We start from the raw sequence: 16,114 nt of genomic DNA, 5'->3' as shown, positions 1-16,114 counted from the left end.
TTATTATTATTATTATTATTATTATTATTACTAACTATATTTCAAGACACTCTGTCATCGAGCATATTGCATTGAAATGTGAAATTATTCATAGTGATTTTCCTCATGTTGCTTGGAATGAAAACACGTTTTGGTTTTGAATAAAGCATTTTATGTGAAATATATACATAATAAATGCACAACATTATCCTGAGGGAAAAAAAATGCATATACATTAATATTCCTGAAAATAGATCTTTAAATAATTTCTCTATACATATTTGACAAATCTTTGAGTAATGGTATATATTATACCATAGTGCTTTGGTTTCTTTGTAATAAGTTTGTTTCTCCAAAACATTTGCATAAAAAGCCAGTAAAAAAAAAAAAAAAATCAGAGCATGTAATTCATTTCAATTTTGGATTTTACACATATTCGCCGGCTGATGAAATCGATGGCTGTATTTAAATTCTTCATATACAAAGAAAAGTCCTCAAATAGAAGAAACTGCAGAAGAAAATAACTGCTTCAAAGCGTATTGTATAAACAGCAAACAGTAGTTTAATACAGCCTGAGTTGATTGCATTTTGGGAGATACTACTGACCAGGAAACTGAGACAGAGCAAAAAACATATAGCACATTGACATTTTTTTTAAATAATTCAAACCTGATACTGATAAAAGACACATTAATGAATCATAGGTTTTTTTGTTTGTTTTATGAAAGGAGATGATTAAGACATCATAGTAATTTTTTTAAAATGCCAGATTATTTGCTTTTCTGGACAAACAGAATTCCCCATCCAGTTGCAAATGTTAGCATGTTCTATCCCAGTGCTACACCAAAATCTACTGAGGCTCTACGGGGCTAAATTATGCGCACACACACTCAGTTTTAATAAGGTTTACTGGGAGAGAATAAATAAATTATCCCTGCCGCATACAAGCAACAGCATCTTTTTGTGACATTACAATTGCATGTCATAGAAGCACTGGAACACCCCATGGTCATGTGCTCAGCCCCATGCGGTTTTCTTTCAATAAGACAATCAGTACCTGCACGATAACATTTGTTGAGGATGCAATAGACATCAGTTTGATCACTGTGTCTCATCTTGAAGACCAAAACAGTACAAATGAATGCGAAACCTGATTGTTGACTGTTCTGTTACAATACAACACAACACAAACACATCACAGTCATCTTGAATGATAAGGTGCTCTAAAGTTAAACACAATGAAAGGCAAAAGCCCAAAAGAAGGATTCTTACACCATATTGAAGAATTCGGAGTGTGTCTGTGGCAATTGTTTTTTTTTTTGGTTTGCTCTTTCACAAGAACAATTTAAGTTTAGCATTCACAGATGCTGAGAGAGGAATTGTTAAGACCTAATCCCACTGAGGGCTGAATGTCTTTGAACATAGCGTCTGTTTGATGTCGTCAGGTGTTGGTCAATTGTTATTTGTTGTACTGTATCAATTTTGAGCCGATTTGGGCAATTGATCATTACTTAGCTAACAAAAAGCATGAAAAGAAAAACACTAGGAGGCTAAAAATTACTATAGTTTGTCAAAACAGGTCAAGGTTCAAAATGGCACCATATGTTAAGTCCCAAATGCTTGCAAATTGAATTTATTTGATGACAAAATTTACATTAGAGACCTGTATGACCATTGACACCCAAGGGTTAAGACGTCCTTAAGACATTCTGAAACAATTATTACAAAAGACTTACTTGTTTGTTGAGATGCAGGGATTTTGACATGAAAACCTCAAACGTTTTCAGAACAATTAAGACTTTCAGTATGTCTGTTTCAGTAAGCCGCTATCCTACTGTGCGCTCAGCTTCACTGAATATGAGCAATGCTGGGGCTGTTTTGTTTTAGCTTGTCAGGTTTCCTTCAAGGTCGCAATTGTTCCAAAGATGTTCTTAAGACCTTCTCAAAGAAAATAGTTCTGAAACAAACTTCAGTGTTTTTCATATCCGCAAGGCTTGTGGCACGAAAAACAGTTAAGACTGTTTCAGAAAAATGAAGACAGAGAATGTCTTAAGTTCTGATGTCATTGAAGGACGATCGTTGACGTGTGCCTGTGAAGCTAGCGACTCTTTTGATCTTGTTATGTTTTCTTCAAGGTCTCAGTTGTTCTAAAGTTCTTAGGACATTCTGAAACAGAAGTGTTCTAAAACAATTGTCATTGTTTTTTTTTTTGTGCTGCAAGGGTTGTGGCACGAAAAACAATTAGGATTGTTTCAGAAAAATGTAGACAGAATGTTTTTAAGCCCCTTTGCCACTGAATGGCAAACGTTGACGTGTGTCTCTGACGGTAGCGGCTCTTTTGATCTCCTCAGCTTTCATTCAAGAAATCCTTAAGACTTTATGAAAGAGCCGTAACGGTTTTGAAAGTCTTAATTGTTTTTTAGGTCATCCTTGTGACACAAAAATCAAGTAAAAAGTTCGTAAGACATTCTGAAACAGTCTTAGGGCTCTATCCGACTGAGAGGCGAATGTTGGCAAAGGTAGAGGGTCTATTGATCTTTCGAAATGTTCTTGCGACAAGAGCATTACAGAAGAACATCTGGCGAATGTTTATGACCTTGGACAAACCCTGACAAGATTATAAGAGCCACTACCTTTACCAGCACTTGCCAACATTCGCTCTCAGTAAGTTAGGGGCTTTAAGATTGTCTTTAGAACAACTACGGCGTCATGCCAGACCACAATGTATTGCTATATGCAATTAGATGTGTCACAAAACTTTCACTTGGTGTAAACAACCAAGTGATCTGTAAGTTGTAGTTTACTTCCTCACCTGGATCGTAATAGCCCCATGAGAACAAAATGACCAAAAACACATATGCAAAACAGCATATTGAGACAAGTGGAGTGAGTAAAATGACACATTTATGATATAAACCATTTTTTTGGTGCTCTTCAACATATTCTTTCTTCTGTCAGAGTCCTCGCTCAGTTCCCAAAGGGTGGAAGTGTTTTGGGCCCAGTAGCATTTCTCCGACCCTCTGTAGAAGCCGGGGGTACCAGTGCACTCCGTCAGTTTGTTGATCTGCAGGTCCCATGAGGGTGCGAACGAAACGCAGCGGGGCCAGAGCCCAGTGGGCCAAAGAATGATTGTCCACAGCAGCGTAACAGGACGCCAAAACGCTGTTGACTACTATAGACCCGTGCTGGGTCAGTGGAGCATACAAGCCAGAGCTCTGCCTCTCCCCTACAAACGTCACGACAGCTCGAGTTGTTTCTGTTCCTTGCGAGGTCAGTATACACTGACCCGGCTTCACCTCGCTGGCAAAAGCTGTCCTCACTTCAGCGTTGCCGCGTCCGCCCACGCAGTCAGCGACGAAGATGAGGTGCGCCGCCGTGAGCGTGATATTAAGTCCAGTGTCGGTTCCAATGAGGGTGAAGATCTTGGTGACGTTAGTCTGGAGATCCAAAAAGGATAACACTGGACTGTACAGAAGTGTTCCGTGGTCGTCGGCTGTGGAGGAAGCCAAAACACGGTCACCGGGATGAAGGTCACGCATCTGTTTGGTGACTCCGCCCTCGAGGGTAACTTGAGCGTCGCCTGGGAAACAACCACCAGTTTTGGCCGCGACAGAATGCTCTGCAAAAATGGAATCAAGAATCAAGATGCAAGTTCGAGCATTGGAATGCATTTACTTTGTTACTGTAAACGCGACAAAAAATTTAGAACCTTCTGAATCAGCCACACTTGAACTTTCTCTTATGGTAATCCGGGCTCTCCGTGCTCCATGAATCAAGTTAGACTTTGACACTGACTAAAGGCCAATTTTATCTCAGTGGATTAGCGACAAGACTGTTTATAATGTCTTCAATGTCTTTTTAGTCAGCAGTCTCGCACACATCCGAGATAACGTCTTCATCAAATTTTCGAAGAGCACAGAACATCACGAGGCCTGCGCTGATCCAAACCAATTCAAATACGACGCGTTTCAGAGATCCGAAAATAATCAATAAGTACATTTGCTTAAGTGTTGCCGAGGTTACGCATATCGTAGATGGTAAAATACGGTTTACTTCCTTGTGGCTGAGTACTTGTGAGTAACTCGGCTCTTAAGACGCATTGAGACGAGGTGGCAAGAGGAGGCTGTCAGCAAAAGGTAATGGATAACCAGCTGATTGTATCTAAGCATAGCCTGGGGTCAAATAGACAGGAAAGTACATTTGGAAAAAAAAAAGCAAGTGAAAGGTGAGCACAATTGACTTAGAAAATGATAGAAGAGAATACTTTTTACCCCATTTTCTGGACGCCTAACAAATCAGTCTGCCTGACTGAGTTGAAGTGAATCCACACTCATATTTGATTTATGCGTGTGGGTGTCTTAAGTATGTCTTAAGGCGGACAAATATTTGTCAAAGGTGTGTATCGCTGTTAAGCATGGGGCTTGCAGAAAAGGAGGTCTGCAAGCAGGAGGTGATAAGGCTCAGATAAGAGATCTGAAAGAAACCTACCGAGGGAAAAGCAACAGCAAAACAAAGAGAGAGTTAATCATCTCACAGCCTACTAACCTCAGTGGACTGCTAGAATGTAGCTTGGCATCAAATAACTGGTGGTACCAGACATGGGCCTCCAAAATGTCTTAACTCTTAGAATAGCTTGCAATGGAATGCGTTCAACTATTGTTAGCGCTCAAGCCCCTAGATGATTTGTGTTTCATTACGGGACTCGCTTCAAATCGGCGCCTTATCTCTTATCGGATTGTTTTGTAAGTGCTCCGCTTCTAAATATTACGCAACTGTCGACGGAGAGCACAATGCGGTCCCTGCAACATTGACGAAAATGACAGGTGAGAGGTGGGGTGCATCCTGAGCTGATCACAACTACATTAACTAAAAAACAAAAAAAAAACATTACAGACAAGGTTTGGGCATATGTATGTATGTATCATTCTCTTGCTTACCTGACTTGACGCTACAATGAATATGGGCTTTGGACTCATAGTAGACCCAGTCGAACCCAGCTTCGACAGCAAGCCGAGCCAGCATGGCATACTTGTTTCTGTCTCTGTGAAGTTGAACACAATGTCGTCACTCTCTTCAAGCATCTATTCAGGCCTATTTACTGTATTGTTACAATCCCAGCAATGTATATTTATGTTGTTTTAGTGTTTGTTTGAATTTTTTTAAAGCAGAAATATAATCCCAGGTGCTTTTTGCATCTTTTTCTATTTTTTAAAAGTATTTGGGTGAAGTAGGGTCCGAAAATGGCCGGTACTAAATAAATGAAGCACTTATATCAGGGGTTCTCAAAACTTTAGGAGTCAGGCATCCCTTTTTGGAAAGCAAATTTTCCAAGGAGCCCCATTGCAAAGTTTGCAGAACCAAAACTAAAAATAATTTAAGTAATACATAAGTGCTCTTTTTTTTCACCGACATATTAGATTTGACAAGTATTTTTTGTTACTTTTCAGCTATACTGAGGTTTACAAAATAAATATTGCAAATTGCACTCTTCCTCATCACGAATCTGGTTTTTTATCCCCAAACAGGTTGTTGGTGCCAAATATTTAGTGACTAAATAATCAAGCTCTTTGATTATTTGACTTTATTGACATTATTATCAGTGGTTTACTATAACTGCCATTATTGCTCTATTAAACTCTTTTTTAATTGCCTACTTTATTATTTGCTCACTCGTGGAATGCAGTCTGTTCGGGGTAGTGAACAGAATAAGAATTTCTGTGAAGTATTACTATTCATATGCCAATAAAAGTTTTGAATCTTGGGTCTATTTGACAAATTTCAAAATTGTTACATTTTTAGAAATATAGTAAAGTGGTTGGATTGATTGCTTCATTGAAGAGTCATGAGTACATTTACAATGTGAGTACATATAAAGGAAAATAATATGAAATATTTTATTAATAATCCAAATAATTTCATGGACCTGCAGTCAGGCCATGGACCCCCAGGGGTCAAAGGACCCCACTTTGAGAACCACTGACTTAGTAATAGAGTAGTACCTGAAGTCAGTAATCAGTTAAAAAAGTACTTTAGCACCTCAAGTAATTTAGTTCTTCAGTTCCTAAAGCAATGGATTTTTTAGTACTCAATACATAAAGTAATGGATATATTTAGTACCTAATTTCAGAAAAAAGATTCCTTATACTTAATTTCTACCGGACATTTATATCTGAAAAATATGATTTGGGGTATTGAATGAGCTGAAATGACTGCTTCCAATAAAAGGAATTAGCTTGCATTTAAATCCCAGCCCTTCAAGTCTAAAATCCCCCGTCGCTGATGATAACCATCGCAGCGCCCACCTGTCTGAGGTGGTGATGTCAACAGCACGTCCCTCGTAGTGCAGCGAGTCCTCCGAGTGGTGGCCGTCCTCGTCCCAGCCCTCTGTCACTCTCAACTTCACGCCGGGCCACATGTTCATCACAGAAATGGCCAGGGAGTTCAATTTGTCTTTGCAGCGCTGAGAGTAGACAGGAAATTAGGAGAGTTGTTAAAACCGGCGCATGAGGACAGGAAAACAAAACCACTGCAGCATGAATGGATTTCTATCCATACAGTTTGCTGTAATACAATTCCTGCAAAGGCATCAGATTAGAATTTGCTTTTGTTTCACTTTTTGTCTTGTATTTTTGTCCTGTGCCATTATGACATAGTTCGCTTGTGTCTTCCTATCAATCAGTGTCTTGTCCAGGTGTTGCTCATTCTCACATTAGTTCCATGTATCCTTTCAGTCCTTGTTGGATCAGTTTGCTTTCGCTTGCAGTCCCTGTCTCTTAACCCTGGTGAGTGTTGTTACTTTGTGTCGGCCTTGATTATCTCAAAGTGCCCTCTTTGGTATTTTGGTTTTGGGAATGAAATACTTTTTTTTTCTTTTTTTAAGAGTGCACCTGCCTTTCCTCCCTAAATCTAGTAACTGTAATTTCATGAAGTACTTTTTAGTCTAAACAGAGTAAAAATGTAAAAGTAAAATTTACACTGAGAAGACAGTGAACTAATCTGTTTGTTAGAATGGGATACTTTTTTTTTTTTTGTGAAATGTAGTCTCCTTGAGGAATTAAGTGTGCACTTGGACTCAACAAACTGCAACAAATACACATGCAAATATAGGTGTGGAAAAAAAATTAATACCGTAAACCCACTCCTTTTATTTAACAAAAATCACAACGCACATACGCAAAACAAAACTTTTTTTTTTTTTTTATTTTCCACGCTTATATCACTTAATATTGTAAATGTGTGTCCATCCTTGCTTACTGACCAAATTCGAGCACAGAAGCAAGGCAAGAAGAAGCAACGTTTCATGACAAGGAATTGTTTTTGTCTGCGAAATGTGGCGTAAACATTTAAAATAGTACGTGTCAGAAAAGCTGTTCATCATTCGTTTCAAATCTAGGCTGCCCAAATCTCCGGAGGTAAAGGAAGCTATGAATCAATGAAATCAATCATTGAGGTTTAAATATTTAACTGACAGCCAACATGGAGCGCATAGTTTGATGGGACTGTGAGGTTTGCTCGTTTTGAAGTGATTCATAGACACGGTTAACCATACAGCACTTAAATCACTTGCATGGGACAAATGCGCGTCTCCGTCCGCGCATTAGCACTGCTAAGTGTTCCCAGCTCTCCTCCTCATCTTCCTCCTCCTCATCTTTCTCACCTGGGTCATAAGCCTGTCCGCGCCCGTGTCCTCCTCATCCTTGAAGATGATGTCAGTGTTGTAGTTGGGTGTCAGCTCCTTGAAGCGCTCCGAGTTGCGAGTAATTTTCCCCTCGGGCCGCCCGCTCGCCCCCAGCGTCTTCTCGGCCACGTTGGGGCTGAATTGCTTGTAGGCCAGCGGGATGAGCTTCTTGGGAAGTCGCCTCTTGCCGTACCCCCTCCCCGGTCCGCAGGCCTCCGAGGCAGGTGCGAGGAGGAGCATGGCGCACAGGAGGAAGGGGATCCGCATCGCCCCGGGAGGAAAGAGGACAACTCTCCCGAGGGAGATATATGTCTTCAGTAGCCTACGTCTCCGGTTCACCTGTCGAGTCCATGGTCCGGGACAGCCGATTGCGCGTTCTCCCCAAATCGCCCTAGTCCAGCGGGCACCTCAGCATCGCGCCGGGCAAAATCCCGCTAGAATGGGCAAAGTTGGAGAAACAGCCTGGAAAGTCCGTGGATTTAAACAAACAGGTTCAAAGTCGATGAGGTGGGCGAGGGAGGGAGGGAGAGAGAGAAAACAGCGGCAAATGCACGTCCACCTTTTTCATGTGGTGCTCTCTTCTTTTGCTCCACGAAAAGTGTCAGGAGATCCCCCGTGGATTGTCCGCTTTTTTTTTTTTTTTGATGCTCCCTGCAGTGAGCGGTGTGCGCGCAACAGGCTGCAGCTGAATCGACTCCACTTGAGTGATCCGCGACGAGCTGTTGCCATTCCAGACCGCACCCTGCCAGTCCTGCCCTCCTCTCCCTCTCTCCCTCATCTGTCCCCATTTTTGCCACCCACCCCGCCCCTCGACGTGGGCATAGTGCGCACGGGAGAATCCTGTCCTCACGCACGCACGCACGCTGCTCCTCACTGGCAGGCATGCAACAAACATCAGCTTTGTCCTTCAATGCCGCCACTTATCACTGTCAGCTTTGTCTTTAAGTTTTTTGTGCCCTTGTTATTGTCTGTCACCGACTGAGTTCTTGAAGGAGCAGCACGGTGCACTAGAGGGAAGCGTGCCTGCGTCACAGTTCTGAGGTTTCCGGATTTGAACATTAGATAGCATCACTATGCTTCAGTTATCTGGTTTTCCTCTCAAGTAAAACAAAAAGGATGGATAGAAGAACATATGTGTGGTCAGTGCTGTTGATCTTTGATGTATCAGTTGCCAATTGTCAACTAGCAACAGTTGCTTTGACCATGTACACTATTTGTCACACTTTGGGCGCTTAGGTGTCAAATTCCAGGGCCTCGAGGGCCGGTATCCTACGGGTTTTCCCGTTTTCACTCCCCAATACACCTGACTCTATCAGCAAGCTCTGAAGGAGCTTGAAAATGACACTAATCTTTTGAATCAGGTGTGTTTGAGAGAAAAGATTTGAAAACATGCAGGCTACCGGCCCTCGGGGACTAAAGTTTAGTGCTGGGATAATTTCTCCTATAACGCTTTGTCAGAATATCAGTTTTTCGCCTTGGTGTCACGGGACGGCGAGGTTGGCACTAAGGGCGTCGTGGTTGCGGGAATTGTGGACCCAGGTGCAGGGAAGCTCTGAGATAGGGAGTGTGTGACAGTAAAACTACAAAATACTGGCAGGCGGGTAACATGACAAAAACATGAGCGGGCGCTCGGCATGACATGACAGGAGGATGATCCGACAAAAAGAGAAACTAAACCGGGCACTAAATACACTCTAAATACACACTAATCAGATAACAGAACATCCAGACAGGAAAAAGAGGTAGTGGAAGCTGATTGGTAGACACACGAGGGGGGCAGGGCAGGTGAACACAGACAGGTGGACACAAGCACACTAAGAGGGGAACAGAAACAGGCACATGACACAGGCAACCCACAAATACAAATGAACAGAAATGCCCAAAATTAACCTAAAACCAAAAACACCAACAGAAAATGACACTTAGTTTCATCCTGACTCTGATTTTCTGAGTCTAGATTCCGAGTCTACTTTCTGGGTCTAGTTACCTGGTCTGATCTTCCAGTTTTAGCTTACATGTCTGGTTTCCGATGATCATTGTGGTCATGTCAGATATATATTTTTTTTGTGTACGAAGAATTTCTACTTGATCACTTCCGTGTCCTGTGTGGATCTAGGTCCAAATTCTGCTCCTCACATGACTGTGAAAGATGACTGATTTTGAACTTGAGAGAAGGCTTGGCTCACAATCTCTTGTAGTTCATCCTTTAGCTCTTGATGGGGTTAAGGTTCACACCTAACTCATCATGTCACGCATTTGTAGACCTTGCTACGTACTCGTAGACCGGGGCACGTTCATGCTTGCACAAAAAGAACCTTATCATAAATGTTTTCTCAAATTTAGAAGAATATCCGACTTTTAGGAACAATAGGATTCATGAAAATGGTTTTGGTGATGGTAGATTTTGGCCATTTGCTTATTTATTTTTTAATTTTTGCAGTAATCATCCACCTTGCCAAAACATTAAGTATGGAAGATGACCAAAAAAAACAAAAAAAACTAAATTACGATTCAATGTTAACCAAGAGGTCGAGTGAAGTCCGATCCACGTTTGACCCCAGAAGTGACTATGGTGCTCTTGAGCAAAGCAAAAAAACCTCAAACTAATTCTTGGCCGCTTTAAATTGGCCCCGGCTCTACTGTGTCAAAAAGTTCAGTTGAATGCTGAAAAATTGTCAAAAGATTTATAGTAAAATTAAAAAGGTTAAAGGTCAGTTGACTGTAATAGCAACAGGCCTGAAATTTGGCTAAGCGACACCCCGATAGTCCCTTTTCCCCAGCAAATGAGTTCGCTTAGCCCCAACAATCATTCCAAGCAATAATCCCGGTTAATTGAATACACACACATCTATCTGCCTGCACACAAAAATAACACATTTTAACACACTTGTTTTTAACACCAGCAAACAGCTCCTCCAAATTAGCTCCTCAAATATTTACCCGCAGAATTTCAGTGGTCTCCCCTCAAGTTTTTTTCTGGCCATCTCCTTTGAATGAGCTGAACTGTGCACAAGACTGAATGAGCACACTTTATGTTTTATTATTTGCGAGCGTAAACACCGTAAAGTATTTTAGCAGCGCTGCTACGTTTCATGTCGCTTGACGGAGGGCAGACAACAAAGAGAGATTCACATAAACGGCAAACAGCCAAACATAACCGTGTTGACTTTGCAGCTGAAATAGAACTTCAACTGACACTCGTGTAGAACTTTCCAGCAAAGGCCCACACACTCCAACCCAGGAAATCAAACCTTGTCATAAAGGTGTTACTGTTTCCTTTGAGTTACTTCCAGCTTTGTGAGGGGAAGCTTCTTATATATCATCTTAGAGGTCATTATTGCTTTGGAGACCTGAGGTCTAGCTCCTGGAATCAGTGCAGACAAAGATGGACTTTTGCTGCTCCAGTGCAAGAAGCGCAATCATAAACTCATTCAACTCCACTCAATCGGTGATCCATGAGGGCAAATTGCATTCCTGCTGTTGTCAAGATTACAGCTCGTAAATCAGGCTGGAGGCACCCAAAGGAAACCGGAGTTCAAGTTGGCATTCATTTTGAAATAGTATTACACTCATGGAGCTCCTTTAACGAATTAGATGAATGTACGCACACGTATTGAACCAGCGTTTGAAAATATGATTGCAGGATGATAGGATTGCAGGTCGCTTTTTGTACATTGTTGCTGAGTGTCATTCTTGTGTGATAGGAGGACAAAAAAACAAAACCATCTTTGTTTTGTATTGTGGAATTTTCAGATCTAAATTAGACCTTGAATGTCTCAGATCTGTTTCGGTTTGGCTTTGGACTTATTTGGAAATGAATGAAGATACTTAGTTTTTGTTGGTAGCCAACGGAATTCTTGGAAGCAAAAAAAGATACTTTGAGCACTTTGACGACACGGGGAAAAGAGATATTATGCTGTTTGACCTTAATGTGTGATAAGTGACTTTTTTTTAATCTGTTTTAGGCAACATTGTGAATAGTTTGTACATTTGTAAGCTAGACAAATGTACTTTTGCGCAGATTCATGTTTTCAGACTGCTTTTGTTTGCGGCCTGCTCTATTAGAGAACCTTTTTTTTCCCCACTATAATGGGGACTTAAAGTCCTTGAATTTTCTCAGAAATTGACAGCTCACCTTACAACCCGGTGAGCCTAATAACCCAAGGCGCAATTTATATTGACATTTCCCAGAATTAACATGTTCATTGAGATTGCAGTGTGCCCATATATGGATATTTCCAAAATTAGACTTGTTCATTGATTCATTGATTATAAGCCGCAGGTCGTAGCATCAGATATTTACGCAGAAAGATGGTATGTGGAAGTTTTTTTTTTTAATTTAAAACTTCTTTAATTGCATTTCAGAGCAAAATCATATCTTCAACAGACTGAACACGCCTACATTTTTAACACCGACATATGTACAGAAAACGGATGAATGATGGATACTTTCAACATAACACAGCAGAGCTAAATAGCAGTTCAAATTGACAATCAATACTTCCATAGTGTCTTCTTCCGTCTCCCTTTGTTTCATTGATTAGTGAACATATAAACGCAATGCACATAATTCATCCATCCTTCATATTTATAGTCCGGAAAATATGGTATACACCCTATAAACCGGCCTCATAACCCAGTGCGCCAGAAGCGTCCAAAAATAGACCCGTTCATTGAAAAGGCACTTTATATTCTACTGAGCTTTGTACTCTGAGAAGTATTTTAATAGTCTGTTTTCATATTTTTTTTAATTAAGCCTGCGTTGATTGGTTTGACACTTGTTTGTATGTTATTAATCTGTGTATTTTGAGGCTCAACCGATGGAACCTATCAATTTACAAGTTAGAAATTGGCAGAGATGATAACGTGCGCTCAAATGAGCTTCCTTGCCCTGGGTTGACCTTCGTCTCAATATACGTACTGTACATACACGCGTATTTCCAATCGCGCGATAAACAAGCGTGCCATTTCAAATGACATGCACAACTGCAGCGGGACTGCATCTTGAGCATTCCCGCGCTCGTGCGCCCATGCGTTAAACCGCACGCATGCAACAGCAGCAGCGAGCGTATGCAAATTTGCGAGTGTCCGCATTTGCTCGACCACATGTTTTCCTGCGACTATCACATTTAAGAGAGTGTGCGTGAGTGCGTGCGATTGTGTGTGTGCCATCCGTCCTTTGAAGATCATAAATACGGGCGTGGCTCCAACCAGGCACGCTGCCTATTCTGCGCGGCTGTCGACAATGCTTCAGAAGTGGTCACATTTTCTCATCCATCCATCCTTCCTTTCATCCGTCTGTCTCCCGGGTCGTCTTCGCCTCAAGAAAGGACGCCGTGGTCTTTCAAGGAGGAAACAATGGCCTCGCACCAAAACCCAGACTGTGCCCCCTTTCCTGGCTCCGTTTCTTTTTGGTGGGCCTTTTTGGACGGACTCCCTTCAACGTTACAGCTATGCATCACGTCCTTGAAGGTATGAGCTCCAGCAAGCACGCAGGCCCACAAACGGGAATCCGCACATCCAAGGCATGTGTTCACTGCGCACATTCACATGGTCACACTCACACGCACAAGAAAAACCCAACCATCATCACTCCGCTTTCTCATTGATGTTTGTTAAAGTTATTAATTTTCTCCGGAAAATAAGAGGCCGCAGTGGCAGGACAGAGGAAGATGGGTGCCAGGCCCGTAATCTCTCTCGACTTTTATCTAGTGACACTGGAGCCCAAAGAGACACAGAAGAGGGCCTTTACATGGGCATGAGGGTTAGCCATGCATAACTGGTGTTGGGAGTAATGCATTACAAAAGTAATGTAATTACTGTAATGCATTACAAAAGTAATGTAATTACTGTAATGCATTACTTTTTGCTGCGATACGGTACTGTAAAACAGTAACAATTTACTCAAACAGTAACATTTTACTCAGTGCAAATTAGAGTAACGCAATGCATTATAATGCACTTTTAACCCGAAAGTGTTTTTTTTTTTTTATTTATTTATTTTTTTACCTCAATTCACCAAAAACACCACCAGACCACCACGCCTACTACTTTCAGTTTGTCAGAGATACAGACAAGCATGATATCATAGTTAGGTGCACTTTGGGCGCAACACCTGTCCACTTCGCCAAATAGCACCTCTAATTTGACAAACCATTTAGAGCGGTACCATAGAAACATGAAGTTATCGAAAAGAAAACATGCGGGGGATTGAGAGTAGCAAGTCTCATGACAGAGTATGTCGTACAAAGAAAATTTGCTGCTGCTTTTACAATGGATTTGCCAACATTTCAAAACCTTGTCAGCAAGCTAAATCTGTTGAAACTAGCAATAATGACAAGGTAAACTAGCACTAATTTTCACTGTACAATTGCTATTAATAATAGTCTAAATAGTTCTGCTATTAAAATGAAACATACAAAAACTCATGTTAAACAGTAGATTTAACATAATAACAATGATCTAGGCTAGCTGCTAATGTTATCTATTTTTGTCCCTAAAGTCACCGACTAAACTCTAATCAGAATATTACCACTGAAATTGCTTAATGCGCAAACTGTTTCTGCATAAAGCATAAATGCATCACTATGTTGTGAAGCTAAGTAATAAAGGGATTAAAACACACACACACACACACACACACACACAAAGATTTTGTATCGTGTCATGTCTTAAAGGTTTACAATACAGATTAAATAATTTGTTCTGTTTTTAGGTTTAAGACAACCTTTTTTTGGATGTGTAATTAGTTACATTTAGAATGCCATATCCATATTTCCAGGTATGTTGGTGAGAGTAATATAGAAGTAATGCAATAGTATTGTAATGCCTTACATTTTAAATACACCAATATTGTGATGAAACTAATTACTTTGAAATGACAGTAATAGGTAATAAATAATGCATTAAAGTTTTTAAGTAACCTGCTCAACACTGCGCATAACCGACACACTTTGACCGAGGCCGAAACGAAATGAAAGGAAATGTTGAGGGAGAAGGAAAGCAAACAAGACTGGGTGCTAAAGAAAACGCGACCAAATTAAACCGAGCAATGCGGAAAACGTCGGAAAACTGGTGTGTCACTGTAAAGGCTTTGACTGTGAGATTGACTGACTACATGGCGCATTATCTGGTAAACAAGAGAGTTCGGGTTGTTTTGCAGGCAGTAGTAGCTAGCGTGTTTGTGGCTTGTGGCAGATTGTTGTAATGGGGGTTAAAGGACGTTATGCTCAAGGTAACAGCAGCCGGTGGCTAAAAACCACCGTCCCTCTTCCTCCTCCTTCTTCCCTTTCTGTCCCTCCACACACTCCAGAGCCCAACCCCTGACCACAATAAACACCTAAAACGACATCTTTATATACTGGGCCCCTAAGTATTTAGAGTGGTTCAGCCGGAGATCTCGTAAGTCTTAATCTTGCAAGACACGTGGATAAAGTTTGACTGGAAGACTGCTTTGGAAATGCCGATCTTAACTGGTCGCACATTTGGTCATACACTTTTATTTATTTATTTATTTATTTTTTGCCTTGTTTTGGAGAAAGCCTGTAGAAACCACAAAACCTTACTACCAACAGTAAAGTGAGGCATCAGTGGCATTCTTGTGAAAGCGAGCTCAATGTAGAGCATTTGGGTAAAGGGAAAGTAAAAGCAGGACGATATAAAAGTAGAGTAAGGCTAAATGTGTCCCAGAGTTAGCGGGTATGGCTAGCCACCGCACGGCTAAAGCAAACAAAGCGCAGGGCCAAGGGACTGAAGTTCACTCTGCTGTGATACCAAAACCTGCGCATGCTTGGTAGACGCAAGTTTGAGTTAAAAGGACCTAGATCATGATATTTTTACGCTTTCCACATTTAATACATTGGTGATATACCATAATACTCCCAATTTATGATGCAACTGTGTACAGGATTCACCATTTATTTTAGGGTCAAAGTCAGGTATTTTCTATGTCACCATACATAAGACAAACCAAGGGTTTGGCGACAATGTAAAAATGATAGTAAAACAGAACAAATCACATCTTTTGTAAATTCTTCATATTCTCTTGCGTTCATATCTGTTAAGCTGTATATTTGTTGCGGGGTAAGTTAATCGTCTTTCAGATTTCCCTCATTGTGAGTGTTCCATCAAGTTTATGATTGCGTGTATGTGCCAAAAGACCAAAATTAATAAATGAGTCAAATGTAATACTTTCCATGTAATTTCTTATCAAATACAAGATTTTTGGTACTTATACTTGTAATCAGGAAGTAAAATGTCTCGTTGGCAGGCCGTGCTTCTCACCATGCTTCCACGCCCCCTTTATAATGTCCTGCAATTCCGCCGGCTACAAAACATCCATCCAGCCATCATCTTGACCGCGTATCCTCACGAGGGTCACGGAGTGAACGATGGAGCCAAAAACATCAAAATGCAAGACCGAGTCTATATATTGCACACATGTTCCTCCTATCAAAT

The 16,114-nt window shown here is 41.0% G+C and overlaps 1 protein-coding gene across 1 annotated transcript; it reads right to left on the bottom strand.

Annotated features, from left to right (window-relative positions):
* Window positions 1–134: 134 nt before the first annotated feature.
* Window positions 135–8,374, bottom strand: LOC148423925 (indian hedgehog B protein-like). The gene is made up of 5 exons (XM_088415687.1): window positions 8,217–8,374; window positions 7,637–8,119; window positions 6,282–6,439; window positions 4,917–5,020; window positions 135–3,598 (listed from the first exon to the last, which is right to left on the bottom strand). Exons 2-5 carry the CDS (start codon window positions 7,922–7,924, stop codon window positions 2,934–2,936), a joined length of 1,215 nt encoding a protein of 404 aa, XP_088271813.1. The 5' UTR covers window positions 7,925–8,119; window positions 8,217–8,374; the 3' UTR covers window positions 135–2,933.
* Window positions 8,375–16,114: the final 7,740 nt, after the last annotated feature.

Source organism: Hippichthys cyanospilos, chromosome 5 (assembly GCF_059441005.1).
Source record: "Hippichthys cyanospilos isolate Australia breed blue-spotted pipefish chromosome 5, RoL_Hcya_1.0, whole genome shotgun sequence".
In the NCBI taxonomy this organism is placed as follows: Eukaryota; Metazoa; Chordata; class Actinopteri; order Syngnathiformes; family Syngnathidae; genus Hippichthys; species Hippichthys cyanospilos.
This window is presented reverse-complemented; position numbering and strand designations above follow the sequence as displayed.